This window comes from Balaenoptera ricei, chromosome 1 (assembly GCF_028023285.1).
Source record: "Balaenoptera ricei isolate mBalRic1 chromosome 1, mBalRic1.hap2, whole genome shotgun sequence".
NCBI lineage: Eukaryota > Metazoa > Chordata > Mammalia > Artiodactyla > Balaenopteridae > Balaenoptera > Balaenoptera ricei.
In genome coordinates, this window is record NC_082639.1 from 13,273,022 (window position 1) to 13,298,277 (window position 25,256).

The 25,256-nt window shown below is 55.6% G+C and overlaps 1 protein-coding gene across 10 annotated transcripts in view; it reads left to right on the forward strand.

Moving 5' to 3' along the window:
* Positions 1 to 24,833, forward strand: part of ARHGEF10L (Rho guanine nucleotide exchange factor 10 like) — a 160,361-nt gene extending 135,528 nt beyond the window's left edge. For 9 of the 10 annotated variants that reach the window (XM_059914797.1, XM_059914762.1, XM_059914825.1 and 6 more), the window contains 3 exons: positions 15,680 to 15,854; positions 22,372 to 22,494; positions 23,759 to 24,833. In XM_059914797.1, coding sequence (XP_059770780.1) covers positions 15,680 to 15,854; positions 22,372 to 22,494; positions 23,759 to 24,297 — 837 coding nt within the window. In that variant the 3' untranslated portion in view covers positions 24,298 to 24,833. Of the gene's footprint in view, positions 1 to 7,037; positions 7,114 to 15,679; positions 15,855 to 22,371; positions 22,495 to 23,758 lie in introns of those variants that run through there. The other variant, XM_059914842.1, reaches the window with a different exon arrangement.
* Positions 24,834 to 25,256: the final 423 nt, after the last annotated feature.

The window sequence follows — 25,256 nt, forward strand, 5'->3', positions numbered from 1 at the left end:
GGAAATAAGAGTCCCAGAGAGGTTAAGTGACTTGCCCAAAGTTACACAGCCAGAAGGAGGCAGAGTTGGGATCTGAACTCAGGCCTCCGACTGAGTTCTGAACTGAGGCATCTTTTTTTTTTTTAATACATTTTATTTATTTATTTATTTATTTATTTAGGCTGTGTTGGGTCTTCGTCGCTGCACGCAGGCTTTCTCTAGTTGCGGTGAGGGGGGGCTACTCTTCGTTGCAGTGCACGGGCTTCTCATCGCGGTGGCTTCTCTCGTTGTGGAGCACGGGCTCTAGGCACGCGGGCTTTAGTAGTTGTGGCACGCGGGCTCAGTAGTTGTGGCTCACAGACTCAGTTGCTCCACAGCATGTGGGATCTTCCGGACCAGGGATTGAACCCGTGTCCCCTGCATTGGCAGACGGATTCTCAACCACTGCACCACCAGGGAAGCCCCTGAACTGAGGCATCTTAACCGCCGTGTTGGCTGCCTGGGTGGGCAGAGGCTCGGTCCCCTTTGAGCTGCATTGTCCCCCTGCAGTTTCTGTCCTGTCCTATGTAACTCTCGGGCAGTGTTATTGTTTAAGTGCCTGCTTTTTCTACCAACACATCTTCTGGGCCAAGGATTGCACCCTGTTCATTTCCCCATGTCCATCTGGCTCACGTAGCTCACGTAGCAGGTACTCTAAGTAAATAGTAAATAGTCACGGTGGACAGATGGAAGGTGTCCTGATTTGCAGGCCTTTTGTGCAGGGGGTTGAGGGGGGTGGGCACAAGTGAGACCTGCTCTTAGCTCTTCAGGAGCTCGGAGTCCAGTATGGGGAGCAGACCCAGGATGGTCAGTGCCAGCCAAGTGGGAGGAAACCTGTGGGGTGGGGCCTGGGGGGCAGCGCGAGGGGTTCCAGACACGGGGAGGAGGGACAGGACAGGGGAGGTTCTCGGAGGTCAGGACCCCTGAGCTGGGCGGGGCAGGTGAGTCAGCTGTGATGCTGAAGGGGGAGAGGAGGCGGGGAGGATGCCCTGAGCAGAGAGGGCACCGAGAGCCAGGCCCAAGCAGAGCCAGCCCCGTGCTGTGTGGGATGGGGGTGGGCAGCTCCCCGGCAGGAGCCTCTGAGCTGCCGCCTCCATTAGGCCCACTTGGCCTCTGCCGGCAGCCCCTGACCTTGCTGAGCCCGTCCTGCGGAGCCGGTGCCACATTCTGTCTCTGGGCTTGATGCTTGCCCACCAACTGTTTATTCAGCTCCTTGATCCCAGCAGAGGCAGCAGCGAGGCCTGTTAAATAATAATGTAGCTCACCACGGCCTGTGTCAACACCGCATCGTCCATGTTCATTATCTGGATCGCCACCTTCAAAGTCTAATCCAGTTGTCTGGAGTTCATTTTAACCGATCGCTGGAGGGGAAGTCGGCTGTGGGATGACCTGCTGCATCTTAATTTTAAAAAAAATGAGTTAGAGACAGGCCGACAGGAGGCCTTCGGCTTGTGGGGTGCGCTCTGCCGGGTCGGCCTGGTCAGGGCACCGGGGCAAGGCTGCTCCCCAACACGGCGTGTGCTGGGATCTCCGTCACCCCGGCTCAGGGGAGGGTGGCAGTAGCGACAGGGAGGGGCGCTGGAGAAGGGGCTGGGCTGCGAGTGTGCTTTATGCGACTGGGTCCTCGCGTCGCTGCGGGGGTCAGCTGGGCCCATTGTGCAGATGGGGATGCCGACTAGAAAGCAGGCCCTTGACTTGTGGTCTGTGACCTCTGCTCCCCAGCCACGCTGGCCCCTCCATTGGCCTCTGGACATGCCAGGCTTCCTCCCACCACTAGGCCTTTGCCTCTGCTGTTCCCCTGCCTGGAGCAGGGACACTGGGCCCACAGAATGTCCCTCGGGCGGCTCCTTCTCATCCCCCAGTCTCGGCTCAGCTGGCACATCCTCAGTGGGGCCTGCCCTGGTGGCTCCATCAGAGTCACCTCCACCCCCAGTCACGGTCTTGACACGTCGGTGGCCTTACCGACCTCAGAGTGTTGGTCACTGTCTGAAATTGTCTCCAGGACTGTTGTTGTCCCTCTGCACCCACCCGGCCGTAAACAGATGAAAACGGGGCCTGGTCTGTTTTGTTCACCAGCGCATCCCAGGGCCGGGCGCTGTACCAGCTTCTCAGCCAGTGCTGGTGGGAGCATGCAGGGACCCCCTCCTCTGTTGGGTGGGTTGAGAGCGGGGCTGGCTGCTGCCTTACATGTTTGAAAATCTGGGCGGGAGGAGGTTTGGGGCACTGGTGCCAGATGGAGAAGTGCCTTGGAGGAAGCAGGCCAGGAGGCTACACCAGAACAGAGGCGGGAAGGAATCTGGGGAAAGGGCTGGTCAGAGGGTCTTGAGGCTGGGAGGTGGGTCCTGCTCGATAGCAGCCATCACCGCTGGGCAGAGGGACTCGGCAGGTGGGACAGATGCGGGTAGGACGGCTGTGTCACACGAGGGCCCAGGTCCCACCTCTGACTTGCCCCTGCGCCAGCCTTGAGGCATTTCCAAGGCAACCCCCTTTCTTCCCAGAACCTCCTGGGTGTGATTGCAGAAACACAGGCCTGGGGCCAAGGCTCCCCCAGCCCTGACTGGGAAGTGCCAGAACACAGGGCAAGATACGTCCTGTTTGGGCCGTGGGCCTGGCTCCCACTCCACAGGGCTGTTGTGAGGGTTAATTGGGGCAGCTGTTTCTCACTGGGCCCCGGCGCCCCACCCTGGAGAAGCCTGTCTGGCCCCTCATCCATGTGCACTGGGTCACAGCACCGGCACTGGGCCCTTCTCCTCCACAGCACTTGCCACGACTATCAGATTCGCCAGATCGAGGCCCTGTAGGGCAGGACCGCGCCTGGTGGGCTCCCACCACATCCCTGGTGCCGAGACCAGGCTGATGTATCGTGGGTGCTCAGTGAAGGGTTGTGGAGACAGAGGACGTTTCCATCAGGGAAGTGGGCTCCATCTGTGGTGGATCTAAGTGTGCAAGGGGCATGTGACCAGGGCGGGCCGAAGAGCTGACCAGCTCCGGAGCTCGGTGCTGAGCATGGAAGGTGCTTCCCCAAGCGCGTGCTGTCAATAGTCCGCCTTGTAGGGGTTCCAGCATCGTCTGCCCCGACTGCTCCGCCCCCTGCCACCACCCCGGCGCCTGGGTGCTGGCTTCTGATACCGGAACTCATGCTTTTTGTCATTAAGCACGCCAGAGAATAAACTTCTCTGGTTTCCTGGACACCACCAGACCCCAGATTTCCCCCTGCCCGTCCCTACGTACACCCGCCCTCCACAGCCTTAATTTTCACATTTAGTGCCCAAACTTAGTTTGCATGTATTAGCTGTTGTAAATCTATCATAACAGTGTGACGCGGCATGAATAATGCATCACTGGGCTGTATTAGTTTTCTGTCTCCTATCTTATTTATGACACGAAACAGGTGGGAATTTGCAAAAGCGAAATCCAGGCGCAGGGATTCTTGGGTAATGGTATGCAAATTGGTGTGAGCGTGGAAAGATGCACCAAGTCCTCGGGTGTCCAGGGAGCCTCCAAGGCCCAGAGCCCTGGTGTTCAGGTCACCCAAGCTTGCGGATCAGGAATCATGATACTCCACGGAGTCATCTCGGTTCAGCAGTTTTCTCTTAATTTTTTTCAGTGTGTGTGTCATTGTTATTGTTGTCATCCTGTTTTTCTTTCTTTAATTAAAAGTTGGCAGGTGAAACTCGAGAAATCGATTTTCTAAAGGTTGTGGAGACTTCCCAGGAGGAAAGTAACAAGTTCCAAAGGAGTGCAAGTGTTTTCTAGTAGCGTGAAGAATTGAGGTTAGATGTTCAGAAGGACTTCCTTTCAGGAAGCTTATGAAGGATAGAATGTGGGGGGTGGATTTGGGGATCCCGTGGAGCTCCCTTCCCGGGGGGGGGCACCGATGGGTCAGAAGTGGTCCAGGGCCGTGGTTGCCACCTCTGTTTTGGGGTCTGGGGGTTGTGGGGACATATCTCAAGGGACGTCCTGTGGGACTTGGGTGGCTAAGGGGCTGGGCTCCAGGCTTCCTCTGTCCTCACCAAGAAGAGCTCAGGGCTTTCTTGTCTCTGACGTTTGGTTTCCCCCCCCGTCCTGGAAGATTGAGGTTGATGAAAGGATTTCACGGTTAAAGAAAAAATTGTTGAAGCTGTTGGCTCAGGGAACAGGTTCTGTGAAACCGTGGAGGAGAAAAGGGAGACGGTAGAGGGAAGGCAGATGAGAGGGGACGTTGGAGAGAGAACAGACTGGGACTGGAGATGGGGCAGGGGCAGACGATGGCGCTGGGGGTAGGGTATGGGGAGTGGGCAGTCCTCTGTCTTCTGAGCCCCTGTCCCCCAGCATCTCTGGCTGTCAGTCTGTCCTCCCCTCCACGTAACTCTTCCGTGTCCACTCCCCTCCACCATGGTTACTCTCCCCTCTGAGCCTGCTGCAGGATTAGGGATGGGGACGCCATAGGAGCAGTTGTCCAATCCCCTGGGATTTGGCAAAGACACAGAGAGCCACGGACGGACCCACGGAATGCCAGGCCTTGGGCTGGGCCTTAATACAGTGGCGGCTGGGAGCGCCGGCGGGAGGGGTCACACCGGGAGAGGTTTAGGCCAGTGCCCGGTGCTTAGGGTGCACGTGGTGGTTATGTCATGGCCTTCGCAAGCCTGGCCACTGGGCTGGGGGAGGGTCTGCCCGGTGGGAACCTCAAGACGCATTGCCGGCTGCCCCTGCTGTGGTCTGAGCGGACTCGGCTGATGGTCAGTGTGGGCTCGGGAGCCAGGTTGGTTGGTTTCGACCCCCAGCTCCACCACCTACTGCCTCAGTTTCCCCACCTATAAAATGGGGATAATTACAGAACCTACCTTAGGACTAAGAAGCGTGATGTACGTAAAACTCCCAGGGCTCTGCCTGGTGAGGAGTCAGCACGGCGGGCAGGTGTCAGCCGCTGTTTTATGGTGACTGCAGGACCTGCTCAGGATCCCAGGGACCCCCCAGTAGGTGATGGAGCCCAGATCTCAGGGTGCTTCTGACTCCAGTGCCTGTCCTCACGAGCACATGTGCACATGAGTGCACGTGGGTGCATGCATGTGACAGAGAGGGAAATAGGTCGAGTATATTAATGTCATATAGGTCCTTTTCTGTGATCTGAGAGTGCTGACAGCACCCTGCTGGGACCTGAGGGCCTGGGTCAAGCCTGGAATCAATCCCCCCTCTCCGTTATCCCCTGGCCCCATCCCCAGCTCCCACCCGCTCTGGACAGTCACCCTGATCTCTCACATGGCTGCCGCAGCTCCCCAGCGTCTTGGGGGTGGATCTGCGCCTGGTCCGAGAGGTGGCCCTCCCCCGAGCCTTTCACTCATGCCCTGAGCGGGAGGGCAGGGAAGACGCCTTGGCCGAGCCTGCTCACCTCTGCTGCTGAGCCCAAGGGGAATCTGGAGTCCAGACCGTCACGAGGGGGGGAGGCCCCCCTCTGGTTAAGCAGGTGCCACAGGTGCTGAGCAGATGCCGTGTGAAGGGGTGGGGGCCCTGGAGGGCTGGGCGGGTGCCTGGAATTGCACCACGCAGGCTCGCTCGGGCAGGGCCGGCAGGTGTAATGCCATGTGCCCCTTGGAGCTGGAAAGCAATGCTGAGCCACCACGGGGGTTCTTTCCAGAACAAAGCTCCCTCACACCTGACCCTGCTTCAGCCTGACCACCCAGGCTGCCTCTTCCCTGGCTCTTCCGGCCCCCAGCTCCGGGGTCGCACTGGCTGGGGCTCCAGTCCCTGTGCAGGGCCCTGGGCTCCAGCAGCGGCCCCCACCCCCATGGACCTGCCGCTCTGGTGTGGGTGTGGTGAGGGGGTCACGGGGCTGACAGAGACCCCCCCCCCCATGAGTTAACGCTTATCGAGACTCACCCAGAGGCTGGTCCAAGCTCTTTGTGAGTAGCGACCCGTATAACCTTCACAACAGTTTTATGCTGGTGGTCACCTCATTACCCCCCTTTTAAAGTTGAGGAAACCGAGGCAGGAAGTGGTGGAACTGGGACCCAGACCCTGATGGTCTGGTCCTGAGCCCATGGCCTCAATACCTCTCGAAAGCAGGAGGTAGGTGACAAGATGACCTCAGGCCACAGTGATGTCACACCGAAGGTGAGCCAGGCAGCCGAGCTCAGCCCCACTACTTCCAGGACAGGCCACTCCCCTTCTGAGTCTCGGTTTCCTCATCTGACCAGAGGCTCAGTGGTCCCACCAAATCTCGGGGCCAGCGGGGGCTCCGAGGGTTGAGTTGAGCTGCGGTGAGCGCAGCCCAGATGCACACATGTGCCGAGCTACACGTCCTCGGCTCTCTGCTTGGGGCTTCACCGGGGTCCCTGTGGTGCTGGAAGGGGACAGGCACCAGGCAGACCCCGGTGCAGCCCGGCACTTGCTAGTCCAGAGCAAGGCTGGAGCAGACCCACAGCCAGGGTGCTCGGTGGCCCCAGGTGGCTGGCAGCCCGGCTCCCTCCTCAGGTGTGTGCGCTGCGTCTGCTGGCTTGTATAACTGAAGAAAACAAAAGGAAATTAAATAGGACTAATGAGGAGAATATCTATAGCCCACACTTTGAGATGTTTTTTAGCCAGATGCACAGGTGGATGTCAGTTTGGTTTAGTTTTTTTTGGTTGATTGGTTGGTTTTCTTTTCCACTGTAGTTTATTACAGGACATTGAAGTTTTGTTTTTAAAGACAAAACGTTGGTGTGGCCACAGCAGGACAACCGTCCCTGCAGTGGCACTTTCTGTGGGCCTTGCTCTGGGTGTGGTGGGTGGCAAGGAGGGTCTGTGCCCACCTCCTTATATGCCTAGTGATAAAGAAGCTTCAGTGCAGGAATTTTTAACTTGGCGGGGGTGGGGGGTGCGGCAAGAGTGGTTTACAGACTCTTTTGAGATGTTGCCAAAAACTATTGATCATCTTTCTAGAAAAATGCACCAAACACACCAAATTTTGCACAATCAATTCCAAAATGGGTTGTTGAAGACAAGTTTGGGACTGGCTATCACTCTTAGGGCAGAGACATTGTCCTTCCCTCTGTCCCTTCTAGGTTCCCGGGGTGGCCCTGAGCCAGGAGAGCCCAGCACCCAATGAAGTCTCTTGCTAGACAAGAATGGCCTCGCCCCCACTTTACAGATGAGTAAACCGAGACCCAGAGGTGTTAACTGACTTGCTGGTAAGAGGTAGAGGTGGATGCCACATCTTAAGCCTCCCCACTGGCACACGATCCCCTGGCCTTGACCAGGTCCGATTCTGAAGGCAGAGTATTAAGCTTTGGACGGAGCCCCACAAAGGTGTCTGTCCATGGCTCAGAGGTCAGATGTAGGCTTTGGAGTCCCATTAGGGTGACAAACTGTCCCGTTTCGCCCAGACAAGGAGTTGGACTTCCAGTGCTACGACTGGTGTCTCTCTGGGCAAACTGGGACGAGTGGGTCACTCTAAGCTGGAATCCTGGCTTTCTCCCCATTTTCCAAGCACAGTGACTTTGTGAATGGCACTCAGCCTCTCAATTTGTTTTCTCAGCTGTAAAGTGTTGGTGAGAATAAGATAGATAAGGGAAGGGAGTTGTGTCCTAATTGTCTTTAAAAGACTGCCTCTGCCTTCCCAGTGCAGCGGCTTGGAGTATGACCTCTGGGTCTCAATCCTCAGCCTGTCCCCTGGCTGGCGGAGTGACCCCTCACCGCTTTCTCGAAGCTTCGGCATCCTGCCTGTTAGGTGAGGATGGAAGGGTGGTGTCCTCATCCCAGGTTGCAGGGGTACTAAGCGGAGCCAGAGCTGGCGAGGTGCTGGTGAGTGCTCCGTGGATGGTCTCTGGGTCCATGACCAGGCCTCCCAGGCCAGCTCGTTGTGGTGACCGAGCAGCGAGTAGGAGGCAAGAGCCCCTTCACGCCCACACCCTGCTGGGGAGCTTGGCATGAAGGTGTCGGGGGCAAGCCTGGAGCTTGGAGTCCACAGGTCAGGCCCACACCCCAACTCTGCCCCTGTCTGGCGGATCACCTGGGCTCATCGTGTCCCCTTCTGGGCTCTTGCCCTCTTCTTTCGTGAAGGCCTCTGGGAAGATGAAATACCAGGCATGGCGTGGCCTGGCACACAGTAGGTGCCCAGCGAGCCTGGCACACAGTAGGTGCCCAGCGAGCAGTAGCCTCCTGCCATTTCCTCGGCAGCCCCTGGCCCCTGAAGGCCCCAGCGTCCCTCCCCGGCTCCTTGGCGTTATCGCAGCTCTAATGACTTTGAGTGCTGAGCTGCTCACGCCAGGAATTTATGGAAACCAGACCCAGAAGCATCACCTGGAGGCACAAAAATATTGTAGGACTGAGGCTGGGCTGTGTCAGCACTACTTGGGGTGGGATTACTCACCTGAGACCCTCTGAGCAGATGTCTGCCGCAGGGCTGCCGTGAGGCTGCTGGGAGAGGGCGAAGGGGACGGGGCTCTGTGGGCGGCTGCAGGACGCTGGCTTGTCCCCGCTCCCCTGACCCGCTCCTGCCCACAGCCGCGTGCGTGGGGCGCTCACGGTGTGCTGGCCCCGTCCCATGAACCGCCCAGCACCCCATAAGGCAGGTTCTCCTTGTATCTCTGTTGGCAGATGCGAGAGGAGACCCATTGACCCTGCCAGAGATGAGCTGGGAGCCAGGAGTCAGGCCCGGGCCCTCCCCTCCAGCGACCAACCTTTTTTTTTGAAAAATAAGTTTACTCCCCTGACTCCCAACTTTTTAATTTAAAATATTTCAAACTACAGGAGGTTGAAAGAATAGTACAACGAACGCACGAATTGTCTTCACCTAGTAAACCAACTGTTAACATTTTACCATAATTTTCTTCCCATATTATACATATACACACACACTTTTTGGGGCTAAATCACTTAAAAGCTAGTTGCAGACATCATCGCCCTTCATACATAAATACTTCAGCTGGGCTCCCTTATATAACCTCAGTAGCATTATCGTGCCCATCAATCTACCGACCATAGGCCCGTTTTCGCAGTTGTCTTCAAAATATAGCTACTCCCCATCGCCACCTCCGGCATCCAGCTGGGAACACACGTTGCATTTGGTTGTCATGTTTCTTTTGTCTCCTTTTAATCTAGAATAATTCCTATCCTTTTTTTTTTTTTTTTGATCTCCATGATAGTGACTTTTTTGAGAGATCCAAGCCAGTGTCTTCTCATAGGTCCCACCAGCTGGAATTGCCCCATTGTTTCCTCCTGATGAGATTGGAGTATTTGGCCAGATTCGGTGTAGGAAGCCGTGCCTTCCTATCGCATCCCTGGGGAGGCGGGAAATGCAGGCTGGTCCCATCCTTCATCACTTGCTTAAGGTGGGGTCTTCCAGGTCTCCCCATCATAAAGGTACCAGTTTCCCTTTGTAATTACTGCGGGGGATTCTTGGAAAATGGGAGAATATCCTGTTCCTCAGTGAATTTTCACTACAAACTTTATTTGAAGAGGTGTTTCCTCCCCCGCACTTAACCCTCCTCATTTATTACTACTGCAAATTCATAGTGTATTTTAAAAATCCAGTGCGCTATCATCCAGGACCATTGTTATTACTTTTGATGCTCAAATTGTCTCATATTTGCACACCAGGAGCCCCTTTGTGCTGGGTCCTGGGTCCTGTGGACACTTCCTCATCATTCTTTGAGCACTTCCTTGCTTGTCTGCCTCTAGAGAAGCTCTAGGCTCATCTGGTACTTCCCCTGCCCTAATCAGCCATTTCTCCAGGGTTCGCTTTTGTGGGGAATGGTGTTTAGAAATCAAGAAGTGGTGTGCTCACTGCTGCCGGGGTGTCATTGCTTCCAGACACTTACAGTGGACAGAGCCAGGAGAAAAATCTCAAGTTCATACTGATACCTCTAATTCAAGTCCAAGGTCATAGAGCTCTACCCTAACTTCTCACTCTACACTTGACTCTTGCTGTTTACCCTGATTCCCAATAATAACATCAGTGTACTTCAGTCACACTGTGTAGTTTCAGAATCACTGTGCCTGTTCCATTACCATCACCAAGCTTACTAAGTAAAGTTCAGGATTTTTTGTGGATCTTTTTGTCCTTAAACAAGGACCAAGGTTGTGTAGTCAGAGTGCTGAGTTCTCAACCTACTTGAATGGATTCTTTTCTATGTGGGTGTGACCATGTTCCAATAAAACTAGATTCCCCAAAACAGGCGGCAGGCTGGTGTAGCCTGAGGGCCATTGTGTGCACACCTCTTGTCCAGAATATCATCCTAACAGAGCAGCTCCTGGTGCAAGGTAAGCAGCCAGTAAATAGCCGTGCCTGGACCATAGCGGCCGAGTGGGCAGGAAGTATCAGGCCTTCTGGGGCTCAGAGGAGGGGCATGACTGGGCTGGTTGTGCAGGGGGGCAGGGGGCCTTCTTCAGGGACAGGGGGTAGAGGCCTCTTAGATGGTAAGGTGGTCCCCCCACTCCTGGGCCCCCCAGGCTGGCCAGGGATTAGAGGAGAGGTCCAGAGGTGAGAATGGGGAGCCATGGCCTGGAATTGGGGTGCCAGGTGGGCAGTGTTTCACCTGGTCCTGGTTGGGAGGAGAGCAGAGCTTGATAAGCTGATAGCCTCCCCGGCTCTGGGCAAGCAAACACCCCATGTTTGGAAGACAAAATGAGATGCATGCTTGTCAGCTCCGAACCCAGTGGCAGCAAGGGCTGGGCCTCACTGCCGCCTGCTCCCACCCAGGGGTGCTGTGCTCAGCTCCCTTCGCCCTCCTGGGGGACCCACGATGCCAGGGTGCCACCTACCCCTGCCCTGCGTGCCCAGAAGGCCCAGCCTCTGTGCCCCAGACCCGGCTTCCCCCAACAGGCTCCTGGTGCGGGGAGGGGTCCTGGCAGCCCAGGAATAACTGAGGAGTGAGGGGCGGAGGCTGGAGCTGCCCTGTTCACACCTATCCTTGCCCTCACCCCCACTCGCCTTACCATTGGACTTGGCAGCTTTGCACAGGCCTTGGGCAAAGCCCTTTGGGCCTGGAGACAGACTTGTTATGCCTCTGGAGGAATGAGCCTGGATGTCCACTGCTGACTTCTCTTGTAATTAGATTCTGACGGCAGCACGCCGGGCTGACTGGCTGCAGATTCAGGTGCAGCTTTCCGTGGGCCCAGGTCTCTCGGTTACAGTGCGGTTTGGCTTTTTCGGAGGCAGGAGATGCTTCTGACCTTCCTTCGGGAGCCGGGCAGGAGTCTCGCTACACGTGTGTGAACATGCACACACCTTCCTGTTGGTATCTATGTGTTTGTGCATTCACGTGCAAGTACGTGCGTGCCGGTTTTTGGAAAAGTCTGCAGACGAAGCACGTTGGGTGCCCCTTCCATCCCGCTGCCCCATCCGTTCAGCCATCTGCTTGTCAACGGCGGGCATTGCGGGGCTGCGGACCCGGCCTCAGGGTCTCATCTGTGATGGGGGTTGGTGGTTCCTCGGCTGGACTCTCCCAGCAAGGCCCCCTTTGGGGGAGTGTCCTGTTGTAACCATGGGCTTGGCCTGGGTCTGAGCCTTTAGGAAAGCTGAATGCAGGCTGGTGCAGGAAGATAGCCACCCCTCAACCCCGACAGCGGTTTCTTTCCTTGAAGCAGAGCTCCTCTCCGGAAAGGAGCTGCCAGCCAGCACTGCCGGGGCTGTGGGCTGTAGATTGCGGAGCAAAAGGCCAGAGACTTGGACGTTCCCGCCCTTGCCCTGCGCTGCACGGACTGAGCCCGGCTTTGTGGAGGCTGTGAGGGGGCCGGGCCTCTCCCCACATCCCAGGGCTCCCTGGCTGAGCCTCCAGCTCCTGGGCCTTCACCGGGGCGCGGGAGGGGTGCCAAGGAAGGAGGAACAGAGACACCCCCCCCAGGAGGCCTGAGTCTGAGCCCCCAGTCTGAGGGAGGAAATCGCTCCCTGCCCTCTGAGTGTGCCCGGCCTGATACGCGACCCACTCCTCGCCCCTGGAGCGCCCACTTTGGTGGAGATGAGGCATTCCTGTCCCAGAGGGAGCTGCAGCTTCTGCTCGAGGGGCCCCCCATCAGGGGTGAGCTGCGCGCTGGGACCCTGCCTCCCAAGAGCAGCCTGGGGCCCTTCCTCTGGGACCCTCCACTTTCCTGTCTCCCCAGCCCGTCCGTCAGGCCACCCCACCTGGGCCGCAGAGCTCAGCCTTCAGGGACTGGCTCAGAAAAAGCCATTTCATCAGCCATCTCACAGCCTTGCCCTCCGCGGTGCCCCGTGTTCTTTTTTTTTTTTAATTTATTTGTTTTTGGCTGCGTTGGGTCTTCGTTGCTGTGAGCGGGCTTTCTCTAGTTGCAGTGAGCGGGGGCTACTCTTCGTTGCGCGGGCTTATTGCGGTGGCTTCTCTTGTTGTGGAGCACAGGCTCTAGGCGCACGGACTTCAGTAGTTGTGGCTCGCGGGCTCTAGAGCACAGGCTCAGTAGTTGTGGTGCGCGGGCTTAGTTGCTCCGCGGCATGTGGGGTCTTCCCAGACCAAGGCTCGAACCCGTGTCCCCTGCATTGGCAGGCAGATTCTTAACCACTGGGCCACCAGGGAAGCCCGGGACCCGTGTTCTGATCGGGAGTGAGCACTGAGTTCATTGGCTTGGCTCCCCCTTGGCTCCCCATGGAGACCCCCCTGCCCCAGCTTCTTTATCTCGGTGGGAAACCTCCGGTGATTTGAACCGGGATGGAGTTGGGGCTGAGCCGGGGCTGGTGTGACAGCGGCAAAAGAAACCGAGTCCTTTTATTGCCACTTCTCACTGGCTAAGCCCACGCGAGGCCCAGAATTCCAGCCCGCTGCCACACAGCCCTCGAACTGAACTTCTTTCAAAGGTAAACCTGAACTTGTCACTTACCAGGCTCAGCCCCCTCCCGCACTTGAATACAATCTAAACTCTTCGCCGTGGACTTCAGGGCTGCCGGGTGTGATCTGGCCCCTGACCGCCTCTCCCACCTCTGTCTTGCCACCGTGCTCCCCAACACTGACCGCCTTTCTGTTTCTCAAACACGGCAAGTTCATTCCTGCCCCGGGGCTCTTGCACTTGCTGTACCCTTTGCCTGACATGCTCTCCCCTCCCCCATCCCACATCCCAGAGCCGATTCCTTCACATTTTTATTGTCTCTGACAAATACTACCTCCCAGAGAGACTTTCTCTGGTCACCCAATCTTAATGGCACCCAGTATTTTTACTATTGGGAGTAATCTTTATTTGTTTTAACTGTGTGGGCCCCTTGTTTATCTTGTTCATCACTATATTCCCAGCACCTAGACCCACGCCAGGCATATCGTAGGGGCTCGAGAACATCTGTTGGATGAATGAGGCCGTATTAGGAACTGGGTTTGTGCTAAGCTCTCCCTCACCCAGGAGTCCCTATAACTCTCATGACAACCTCCACCTACAAATGGGGAGACTGAGGCCCAGACCTGGGAAGTTATTGAGGAAATGAGGTTTAACGGCAGGCCTGATTCCACACTGATGTTCTGGCCAACACCTCTTGCTGTCCTGGGCTTCCACCCAAGATCTGCTCTTTATAGAAAAAAAAAAAAAGGAAAACCAGACAACTGGAAAGGAGGAAAATCAGCAGGTACGGCCCTGGAATAATACTCAGTGTGCAGGTTTCACCTCTCCTGCCCCTTCCCCTCCCCCAGTTTTGAATGTGCCCTTTTGCTTTGTTTCTTTTTGCAATTACTGCTATAACATTCACATTCTTCTACGTTCATCACACAGTCTCTGTAAACATGACGTTGAATAGATGTAGGACAGTCCACTGGGTAGATGCACCAGAGTTACCTGACTGTCCCCAGTGCTTGGACCTCTAGCCTGGTGCACTGGGGTTGTCGATGTTTAAGTAACAACTCAATGTCAAGGCTGGAATTCAAGCATCCATCCATTCGCTCTTTGACCAGATTTCACTGTGCGCTGGGCCCTATGCTGAACAGGGAGGATGTCGACGGGCCTGAGGCTCAGTGTCTGTCCTTGGAGTTCATGGACCGGTGTGGGAGGCAGCGGAGCAGGGCCAGAGTGGAGTAGATGTCGTCAGGCTGGAATGTGGCAGGCAGAGGAAGTGGCCGGTGCACGGGTGGCTGGAGTGGGCTTCATGGTTGAAGACGGTGAAAAGCTTTTCCCAGGAGGGCAGGGGGTGGTGCACGTTGCAGACAGGCCATCTCGAGGGCAGAGGGTGGTGCACGTTGCAGACAGGCCATCTCGAGGGCAGGGGGTGGTGCACGTTGCAGACAGACCATCTCGAGGGCAGAGGGTGGTGCACGTTGCAGACAGGCCATCTCGAGGGCAGGGGGTGGTGCACGTTGCAGACAGACCATCTCGAGGGCAGAGGGTGGTGCACGTTGCAGACAGGCCATCTCGAGGGCAGGGGGTGGTGCACGTTGCAGACAGACCATCTCGAGGGCAGAGGGTGGTGCACGTTGCAGACAGGCCATCTCGAGGGCAGGGGGTGGTGCACGTTGCAGACAGGCCATCTCGAGGGCAGGGGGTGGTGCACGTTGCAGACAGGCCATCTCGAGGGCACAGGCGTGGCCGCATAGGGCATTCTGAGCATCCCGCAGGCCCGGGCTCTGGCTGGCCTGGAGCGTAGGGAGCCTGCCAGGAAAGGCGGGAGTTGGGGCAGAGCTGAGGCCTGGAATGCCCAGCTAAGGAACTTAGACTTTCTCCGGCAGTAGCTGGGAAGCCTGATGTTTATCTCCTCTCTTTGTAAGAGGTTTTTTTTTTGTTTTTGTTTTTTGGTAATTAATTAATTTATTTTTGGCTGTGTTGGGTCTTCGTTGCTGCACACGGGCTTTCTCTAGTTGCGGTGAGCGGGGGCCACTCTTCGTTGCTGTGCGCAGGCTTCTCATTGTGGTGGCTTCTCTTGTTGCGGAGCACGGGCTCTAGGTGCACGGGCGTTAGTAGTTGTGGCACGCAGGCTCTAGAGCGCAGGCTCAGTAATTGTGGCGCACAGGCTTAGTTGCTCCACGGCATGTGGGTCTTCCTGGACCAGGGCTCAAACCCGTGTCCCCTGCATTGGCAGGCAGATTCTTAACCACTGTGTCACCAGGGAAGCCCTTTTTCATTAAAGATCAAAATTTCATTTAAAACTGTAAAAAAAAATCAAATAGCATGGAAGGGTTTGTCTGGAAAAGCCCTTCCTACTCCCTGTCTCCAGTCCTGCTTCCTGGAAGAAAATACTTTCACTTGTTCTGTTTTTAATCCACTGGGCACTTTTCTTGTGACTCAGTTGTGTGCTCCACTGTTTCTGGATTTATCAGTTTTTGGACATTATGTCTTGCCTCCCTGCAGTGAAGACGGGGGTTTGGCTCACACCACCCACCTGCCTTCCCTGATAGTTCTGTTCTGTTGGTGCCTTCATACCTTTAGATAATACACGTAAGCTGTCACTTCCTCTTCCGTAGACTTGCAGCTCTGTCTTTCCCTGGCATCAGTGTCATGGTAGACCCTGGTGTGCGCTTGTCTTTCATTGCTCCACGTTCGGTGCTGTCACGTGGGTAGCTTGAGATGGGCCGTGTTAGAAGTATTTACACCATGGGAATCAGCAGACACAACACACCAGGATTCCCCCCGCCAGTTGTTAAAATGTTTACCGACACAGCGCTGCCGGGCTTCTGAGGTTTCTTCCCTCTGACTTGGGTTCAGGCAGAGGCCGGGTTAGCTTGGCTCCCAGAGGCTTGGCTGGCCGGCCCCGCCCAGCTCTGACAGCCCTCCCTCTGTGCCGCAGCAAAGCTTCGAGGCACACCAGGACGCGGCCGTGAGTGTGACACACATGGTGAAGGCGGGCAGCGGCGTCTGGATGGCCTTCTCCTCCGGCTCCTCCATCCGCCTCTTTCACACGGAGACGCTGGAGCATCTGCAGGAGATCAACATCGCCACCAGGACCACCTTCCTGTTGCCAGGTGAGGCTGCCGCTGGGCCATCGTGCCCTGCTGTCCTGGGGCTGTGAAGGGCGGGAGGGAGCAGACATTCGGGAAGCAGCTTCCATGGCCAGGCCAACCCATCTCATTAACCCTTGAGGCAGCCTTTGGTCAGCCTTGAAAACTGGGCCTCCCAGAGGGGAAGCAGTGGGCTCAGGATTTGAACCCAGGCCTGTCCTTCCAAAGCCCTTCTGGCTGTCACCGCAGCACAGCAGGCGGGGGCTCGTGGGGAGTCAGGCTCTGAGCTCAGGGGACTCCCGCAAGTCAGGCGGCCGCTAAAAAGCCACGCTGGGCAGGAAGCCAGGCTCATCTATACCTGCCACTCCTCAGGTTGACCAAAAACCCAATTCTGCCTCAAATCACCTTCAGAATAAGGCAAAGGGAAAGAGAGAAGGTCAACTAAGGGTCTCTTTCCTTAGAGATTTTTTTTTTTTTAATGCTATTCTTGTCTGCTTACATTCTTTTTATTTATGTATGTATGTATGTATGTATGGCTGTGTTGGGTCTTCGTTTCTGTGCGAGGGCTTTCTCTAGTTGTGGCAAGTGGGGGCCACTCTTCATCGCGGTGCTCGGGCCTCTCACTATCGCAGCCCCTCCTGTTGCGGGGCACAGGCTCCAGACGCGCAGGCTCAGTAATTGTGGCTCACGGGCCGAGTTGCTCCGCGGCATGTGGCATCTTCCCAGACCAGGGCTCAAACCCGCGTCCCCTGTACTTGCAGGCAGATTCTCAACCACCGCACCACCAGGGAAGCCCTCCTTAGAGGTTTTTAAAGAAAGGCAATTGTCCCTCTTAGTTTGCCATCAGGTTTGGGGCAAGGGGAGGGTGAAGACCTTGGACATCATCCCCTTGGGACCCGTGCTTCCTCCTGCAGAGCTGTTTGTGAGACCCATGGAGAGGATTAAGATCTGAGCTCACCTAGCACCCCCGCTGCCACCCAGCATCTGCCGAGGCCTCCGTAGAATCGGCTCCAGGCATCTCCCCTACTGTCTGCTGCCCCAGTCGCTGCCCAGATCCCTGTGGGCTGTGCTGGGAGCCAGGGCAGACATGTGCTCAGGGTCCATCCCTGCCCTCAGCGGGCTTTAGAGCAGCCCTCGGGGCTAGCAGGCCTTGGCCTGCGTTGCCCTGGCCCGGGGCTGGTCTGGGAGGGTGTGGGGACTGTCCTCTTCAAGCTCAGCCAACTGGGCTGGGTGCAGCAGCTGGAGGCGCAGAAGGGCCCCAGGGCCAGGGAAACAGAGGGGTGTGGCAGGCTGAACCTGGAGCTGATTGTGAGAGGGGCTCGGCAGATGGGCCATGGCAGAGGCTGGAAGTGGCCAAGGGGGGGCGGGAGATGGTTACTAACAACGAAATCAACAACAATAGTGATAGTACCTAGTAGCTGCCACTCTACAGCGAGCTAGGCCGGAGTTAGACAGGCCCTGCTGGAATCCTGGCTCTGCCGCCTTCCAGCTCTGTGACTGCGAGCAAGTGGAGAGCCTCTCCCACCTTCCGTCCCCGCCTCTCAAGGCAGGTGTGGGCCTTACCTGAGGTGGTGAGGACTGCGTCCCATGGTCCCCGGCTCCAGTGCGTGATGGTGTCGTCCACCATCGTTATCTTCATGGCAGTCCCTGCCCCTCATTGCACTGGTCCCCTTCGGCCGTGCATCACCCCCCAACCCTCCAGTCAGGGCCCCTCCCACCACATCGGCACAGACAGAAGCCACCTGTCCGCTTGCCCGACCTCCCGGAGCTGGGCCCTGGACACGTCAGAGTGGAGGCTGAGCTTCCTGGGTTCAGGGCTTCCCAAAGGTCCCCAGGAGTTACTGTCCTGGGCCTCCTTCCCCCAGGCCTGACCTTTCCTAACACTGGGGAGCCCGGGCCCCTGCTGGCCGGGACACCGCGAGCCCAAGAGGAGCCAGCCCTGGGTGGAGGGGGGCATCAAATCCACCCTACACTGTGCCCTGGCAGAAGAACAGAGCAGGATTCTTAAATTCTTTATTAGAGGTATTTTTAAAAGGCTTTTAGGTATTTTTTCTTCCCCCATACCACCAAATGAAATAATTGTGTAATTACTAATAAATTTGTTCCTCCTCTAAGTGCGGATATTTTGTAAGGGCATGTTAAAAATTCATCACGCTTCCTTCCCCCGACCCCTTTCCTCCACTCGCGTCCCCAACTGGTATTAATGCATTTTTGAACCTAAACTCCCTCCTCCTCTTAACTAGACAGGTCATTAATAAAATGTCCTCTGAGAGCCTGAGCTTTTTAAAGTTGTATATCTCCAGATAGATGGCTTGGGTGAGTTGAACACTGCTGCATTAAGTCTCTGTGATAAAATATTTATCCACCATTAGACCTTCTTTTTTCCTTTCGTACTGTTTGTGAAGTGCCTTGCTCTTTTCCTCGAGGCAGAGTGGGAGGAGGAAGGGCCTCGGAATGAGGTCTGCAGATGAAGTCATTTCTCCATTCCGGCATCTCTTTTGGTTTCTCGCTGCCTTCCTTTCATTTGCCAGGTTTCTGCTGTCCAGTGGGGGCCGAGGGGAGGCAGGGGTATCAGGAAATGGTCTCCTGCTGGTCCTAAGGCCTCAGGGGCCCTGGAAAAGGAGGGGAGGCATGTGAGATGAAACATTTGCCACTGCTCCCTCTCTTGGCTTTTATTATTTTTGTGGGTTTCTGGCTCTGATGGAGCTGATCTCAAGAGACTAGGTCCTTTTAATAATCACAAATATTGTCCTAATAGCCTCCATTTTTTGATTATATATTATGGGCCAAGAGGTGTGCTCAACTGTGTGTATATATTATACTGTGTGTACAGATATATATATATATTTATATACATACACCCTATGTATATATACATATATAATATTGCTAATAATCATAAAACTGAGCAAGGGACATTTGTAATACTCATTGAACAATGAGAGACAGTGGCTTGTCAATTCACGCAGCTGGTAAGTGACAGCAACACCTGTGTCCTTACTCACTTCTCTGCTTTCATTCATTCATTCTCTCATTCACTCATTTACTCACAGGTCCTTTTTAAGAATATTTATTGAGGTACATTTGATTTACAATATAAGTTTCCGGTGTACAACATAGTGATTCACAATTTTTAAAGGTTATACCCCATTTATAGTTGCTATGACATATTGGCTATATTCCGTGTGTTGTACAATATATCCTTGTAGCATATTTATTTTATATCTGGTAGTTAGTACCTTCTAATCCCCTACCTCTGTCCTGCCCCTCCCCCGGTCCCTCTCCCTACTGGAAACCACTAGTTTGTTCTCTAGATCTGAACTCACAGGTCCTTTTCGAGTGTCTACCATGAACCAGGGTATTCGGCCATGAGCTGGGGAATCAACTTTGAGACACAGATAAGCTGCTGCCCTCAGGAAGCTTACATTTGGGAAGGCAAACAGTAAATGAGCAAAGAGAGAAATAGAGGAATTACAGACGTTGAGCAGAACCAAGAAGAGAAGACAGGTGGTGACGTGAGAGGGCTCACAGCCCGAGCCTCCTGCACTTTCTGATTTCATGAGGGCTGGGAGCACCCACGGTTGGACTGTCCTCTGAGGCTGTCCTAGTGGTTGGGAGCCTACACTCTCTGAATTGATGAGGATGTGGGGAACAGTCCCAGCTCCCCCAAAGCCAGATACTGTTTGTGAAATAGCCCCTGACAAACTGGCTTTTTTCCCACTGTGGTTTCCATTTCCACATTGAATCAACACTATGAATATGACTCGCTGAGTTTGCATCACGTCACCAGACTCATATATCCCACTGCCTGCTGACAGCTCCACTTGGGTGTCCAATGTGCATCTCAAACAACATCCAGTATTGAACTTGGACTTCTACCCCAAGCCTGCTCCTCCTTGGTCTCGGTCCACAGCACTGCCGTGCACCCAGCTGCTTGAGACAAAAAGCTCTGAGCTGTCCTTGATTCCTCTCCCCTCCCCCCTCCCCTTCAGTCTGTCAGCAGGTCTGTCTCTAACCTGTTGGTTTCTCACCATCTCCCTGCCACCACTGTGTCTCGGATGCCACCATCCCTGCCTTGCTGATCTCCTTGCTCCCTGCCTCCATCACCCCAGTCTTCCGTCTCATTGCAGCTAAAATGCTCCTCTAAAATCCGGGTGCATCACTCCCCTGCTTAGACCTGCCAGCGGCTCCTCATCACGCTCGGAATGAACGGTCAAAGCCCTAGCCCTGGCCCATCTACTCTTCTGACCCTCCCCCCGTCGTCTCGCAGAGCCCTCATCCCCGAGCTGCACTGGCTCAGTCCTCCACAGACTGCGAGCTCATCTCGTCACAGGGCCTTTGCACGTGCCGCCTCCAGGGCTTTTGCTTGGGTCTTGGCGTGGCTGCTGCCTCCTTGTCATTGGATGCAGCCTCCGCATCCCCCCAGGAAGCAGAGTAAGGCACAAAACCCCGGCATCCTCCCACCCACTCTCTGCCTCACTGCCCCGTTTCACTCCTCTGCCTAGTAGCTATATTCCTTGTTTCTGTTTTCTTTTCCTCTTTCCCCTCCCAGGGCTGCATTAATACGGTAGCTACCATTAAAATTAAAATTAAAAGAAATTACAAACTCAGCCCCTCAGTCCCACTAGCCACATTTCAAGTGTCAGTAGCCACATGTGGCTAATGGGTACCGAATTGGACAGTGTGGTAGAGAACCTTTTCATTATTGTAGAAAGTTCTAGAATGTTTGCTCCTTAGGAGCAGAACTTTGTGTGTGTGGTTCCCCCTGTGCCTCCAGCACCGAGTGCAGCGTCCTGCACACAGTAGGTCCTGGGGATGTGCTGGGGTGCCGAGTGAATGGATGGGTGATGGTATAGACCAGTGTGTTAGGAAATGCTGTGTGAACCCCAAGATAGTAACCTTCCTTCTGGGGTGACCATGGAGCCACACCATTCTGCTCTGAGACTCTGCTCTGCAGAGGAAGCCCATACACCTATAGGTATGGAACTCAGGTAATTTGCTCAAGAGTAGAGAGGCAGTGAAAGCACCAGGCTGTAAAAAGTGGCAGACCTGAGTTCTGCTCCTCCCCACTCCCCACCCCGCACTCACCAGCTGGGTGACCTCTTTGGACCTTAATATCCTTGTCTGGAAAATGGGCACAGCATCCGGGTCTTACATACCTCTCAGCTGTTGCAAGGCTTATGTCAGGCTAGGGCAGGTATACGAAGTGCTTTGGAAACTGCAAAGCAGTATTTCTCAAAGTGTGGTCCCGGGCCCAGCAGCATCGGTGTCACCTGGGAACTTGCTGGAAATGCAGTTTTGGGGCTCACCTCTGGGGTTGGCCCCTCAGTTATCAGCCCTCCTGGTGGTGCTGATGCATGCCCAGCTTGAGAACCCCCTGTTCTAAGCATCACTGCACGTCATGGCATGACTTTGAATTTGAGGAGAGAATAATCCTGTCCGTGGGCAGAAGAATTCAGGCCAGAAGTGAGACGGCCCTTTGGAGGGACAGGAGTGGGCTCCCAGCCCCTCCCTCCTGCCCATTCCCGTTGACCGGAATTGTTAACAACGGAACAGCAGCGAGGATGGCAGACGGCCCCTCCCTGTGAGTGCCATGTACCAGCCATTGGATTATGTGATTTACAATCATTGGCTCATTTACTCCTCAGGACAAGGCTTTGAAATATCATCATTGTCGCCTTTTGCAAGTGAGGGAACCATGCCACAGACAGGTTTTGTTTCTGGCCCCGGGACATGGAGCCAGGAAGTAGCAGAGCCGGGGTTTGAACCCAGCGCCTGGCCCCGCAGCCGTGCTCGCAGCCACCATGCTGTGCAGCCCACACTGTGCTTCCTCCCTGTGACGAGCCGAGGGACCCGCCTTCCCTGCTGTTGCTGTTCTCACTAGAAGGAAGAGACAGCCCCGGGGGTAGCCGGATAAGAACTAATCTGGACTGGCATCAGAAACATGCTAGTTCCTGGCTCTGAGTGCCCGTTTCACTGTTGGGCCCGGGGACTGCAGGGTACACTGCCCTCGCCGGAGGAAGGGCCCATGTGGGCAAGATGTCAAGCCCGGGCTGGAAACCAAGGGGCTGCAACAGACTGCCAACTCACCTGGACCCCTCCCCATGCGTCCCGTCTGCACCATCTGCCTCACCCTCAAACCCCCACTTTCCCAGGCCTCCCTTCACTCCCCAGCTGGCCAGTTGTGTCCCTGGCATGGGTGGCCCTTAGCGTACACCTTGTGCCAGATAAGCCAGCCATGCTCACATGGGCCAGTACTGTGGGCTTCCCTCATAACATCCTCAAGGCAGCCCCGCTTTACAGAGGAGGAAACTGAGGCTGCGTCGGGGGAGCGCTCAGCTGGGGGACCCGGGGGCCAGACCCCAGCCAGGTTAACCTCCCAAGCCCCATATCTTAATCACAACCCTGTCCAGCTTCTTGCTTATCTCAGGAGAGGAGCCCAGACTGTGCCATTTTCTCACCTGCAGTGGCCCCCATCCACTGCCCCCCCCACCCCCACCCCAAGAGGATGTACTGCTCATGCTGGCTTCTCCCTCTGCAGGCCAGAAGCACCTGTGTGTCACCAGCCTCCTCATCTGCCAGGGTCTGCTCTGGGTGGGCACTGACCAGGGTGTCATCGTCCTGCTGCCTGTGCCTCGGCTGGAAGGCATCCCTAAGATCACAGGTGAGGCTCTGGGAGCCAGTCCTGCAGGGCCCAGGGAGTCAGCTGCTTATGGCCAGGGAAGGGTGGATCTTGTGCCCAGATGTTTGCACTCTCTTCTGATATGGGGGTGGGGGTCCATTCTCCAACGTCCTCTGTCATCGCAGGTGGCACTGTGGCTCAGTGGAATTAAATCACCTTGGCCTTGCAGTCTCCTTCTGAGTCTTCTTCCTGAGTCTCAATTACTTAATCTAGCAACGAGCACAGTAGGCATATTGGCCAGATGGTTTGGGGATTGGCTGAGACACCTGACTAATGGCAGAGGATCTGCTGGGCCCCTTCTGCCCCCTCCCCACAGCAGCTTCAAAGTGTCCAGGCTCCAGTGGTAGAAATAACTGAGGGCTCCTGGGGCTGGGGGTCCATGTGCAGCTGTGTTTGCATGGATTAGAGGGAGAGCTGCCCTGACTGTGGCACTGGGTTCCAGGATCAGGGAAGACCCCAGAGCTCTGGGCCCCTCTCTGCCTCTGCCCTGAGGGGGATGACGAAGTGGCCTCTTTCAGCTGCTGCCGGAGGGCAGGGCTGAGTGCAGTGGGAGGGAGAAGTCCTGAGGGAGACCAGCCCCAGGTGGATCTCAAACCTCTCTGCCAAAGAAGACTCTCTTCCTAAATTGTAAGATTTCCCATTTTCATGATTTTATCACATAGATCAATTTGTTCATCCCAGGTTTGGTCCTGGGGTTGCAGGGATACATTGGGCAGAGACCCTGCCCCCAAATGCTGAGAGTCTGGTAGGGGCAGCTTGTAGACAGGGTAGCAGGTGCTATGATGGCAGGTGTCCTGGAATCTGCAGGGCATAGAGACAGGAGTGATCATTTCTTCATGGCTGAAGGCAAGAAGGGTGCCCTGTGGAGGAGCTGAGCTGGGCTTCAAGGCTGAGCTGTAGAGTTAGGTGGATGGGAAAGGCTCTCTAGGCAGAGGCAATGGCTTGGGCAAAGCACAGAGATGTGAGGATGGCTCAGGCAGGGAGCTGCAGGTGCTTTCACACCGAGGTTCCCCATGTGGTTTATAAAGTCATTCGTGTTCCCCTGCTCCAATTCTCCAAAGAAAGTAGCCCTGGAGCATGGAGAGCCCTACCCCAGACCCATGGCCTTCTGGGAAGATACCAACGTAGATTGCAGTAACCAAAAAAAAAAATAACCAAAAACAAAACCCAGAAATTCTCCAAGAGACCTGTTGGGTCTTTAAAACTCTGGGCCTTTGGGCCCCTTCTCTCTGCCCTCTTTCTGCAGGGAAAGGCATGGTCTCGCTCAACGGTCACTGTGGGCCTGTGGCCTTTTTGGCTGTGGCCACCAGCGTCTTGGCCCCCGATATCCTGCGGAGTGACCAGGAGGAGGCCGAGGGGCCGCAAGCCGAGGAGGACAAGCCGGACAGTCAGGCTCATGAGCCAGCACCCGTGCCCGCGAGCCACGTGGGCCGAGAGCTGACCCGCAAGAAGGGCATCCTTTTGCAGTACCGCCTGCGCTCCACCGCCCACCTCCCGGGCCCGCTGCTCTCTGTGCGGGAGCCGGAGCCCATGGACGGCTCAGCCCTGGAGCACAGTGAGGAGGACGGCTCCATCTACGAGATGGCTGATGACCCCGACGTCTGGGTGCGCAGCCGGCCCTGTGCCCGTGACGCCCACCGCAAGGAGATCTGCTCGGTGGCCATCATCTCCGGAGGGCAGGGCTACCGCAACTTCGGCGGCGCCCTGGGCGGCAGCGGGAAACCAGCCCCATGTGGGGAGACGGACAGCGCCCTCCTCATCTGGCAGGTGCCCTTGACGCTATAGCCCCCACCCAGGCCGCGCAGCTGCAGGCCTGGCTGCAGCCAAGCCGGGCTCTCGGCCTGCTGTGGACCCTCCCAGCGGTCCAGGGTCCCCAGGGAGCACCGGGGGGGCAACGCCTTCCAGGGACCTGCATGGCGCCATGCGGACGGGCCTGGAACTCCAGTAACTACCTGAGCGGGGCAGAGGAAAACCTCTTCCTTTTTAAGAAAAAAAAAAAATTTCAGAGTGTTTAGGGGAGTGGTTTGGGTTTGGGGAGAGGGAGGACACCTCTGGAGATGATGGCCTTCTTTTTAAAAGCAAAAAACACAAAACCTCACAACTGCCTGGCAAGCCCAGTGCCTCTTGTCCAGGCCCGAGCGGGGCTCAGGAGCGGCCACGCGCCCCTCCTGGAAGGGTGCGTGTGTGTGAGTGTATGAGAGTGTGTGGGCTGGTGTGTGAATATATATAAATACGTATATATGGTGTATATTATATGTGTATAAAGTCTGTACATATTGGAGCTCTGGGAGATGCTGGAATAAAAGGCAAGAATAACGTCAGTACTTGGATTGAGGGTTGTTTTTTTGTTTTGTTTTGTTGTTTCGAGATGTGATGAGGGAAGAGACAGAGCAGCTGTCACTGGATAGGGGTTGTTCTGGAACCAGCAGGAAGGATCCAGGCCAGGCACCGCGAGAACAGGCCCTAGAACTGTGCTGTCCGGTGCAGTCGCCGTTGGTCACATGTAGCTGTTTAATTTTTTAATTAATTAAAATGAAATAAAATCACAGATTCAATTGTTTAGTCCCATTAGCCACATTTCTAGCGTGGCTCAAGGTGCCCAGGTGGTGAGTGCCAACCACATTGGACAGCACAGGTACGACTGTTTCCGTCACCCCAGAATGTTCTCTTCTGCTCAGGGAGGGCCTCTTGGGAGTTTCTTTTCTGAAAGTTTTTGGAAGAGAAGGCTGGGCCCCAGCTCTGGA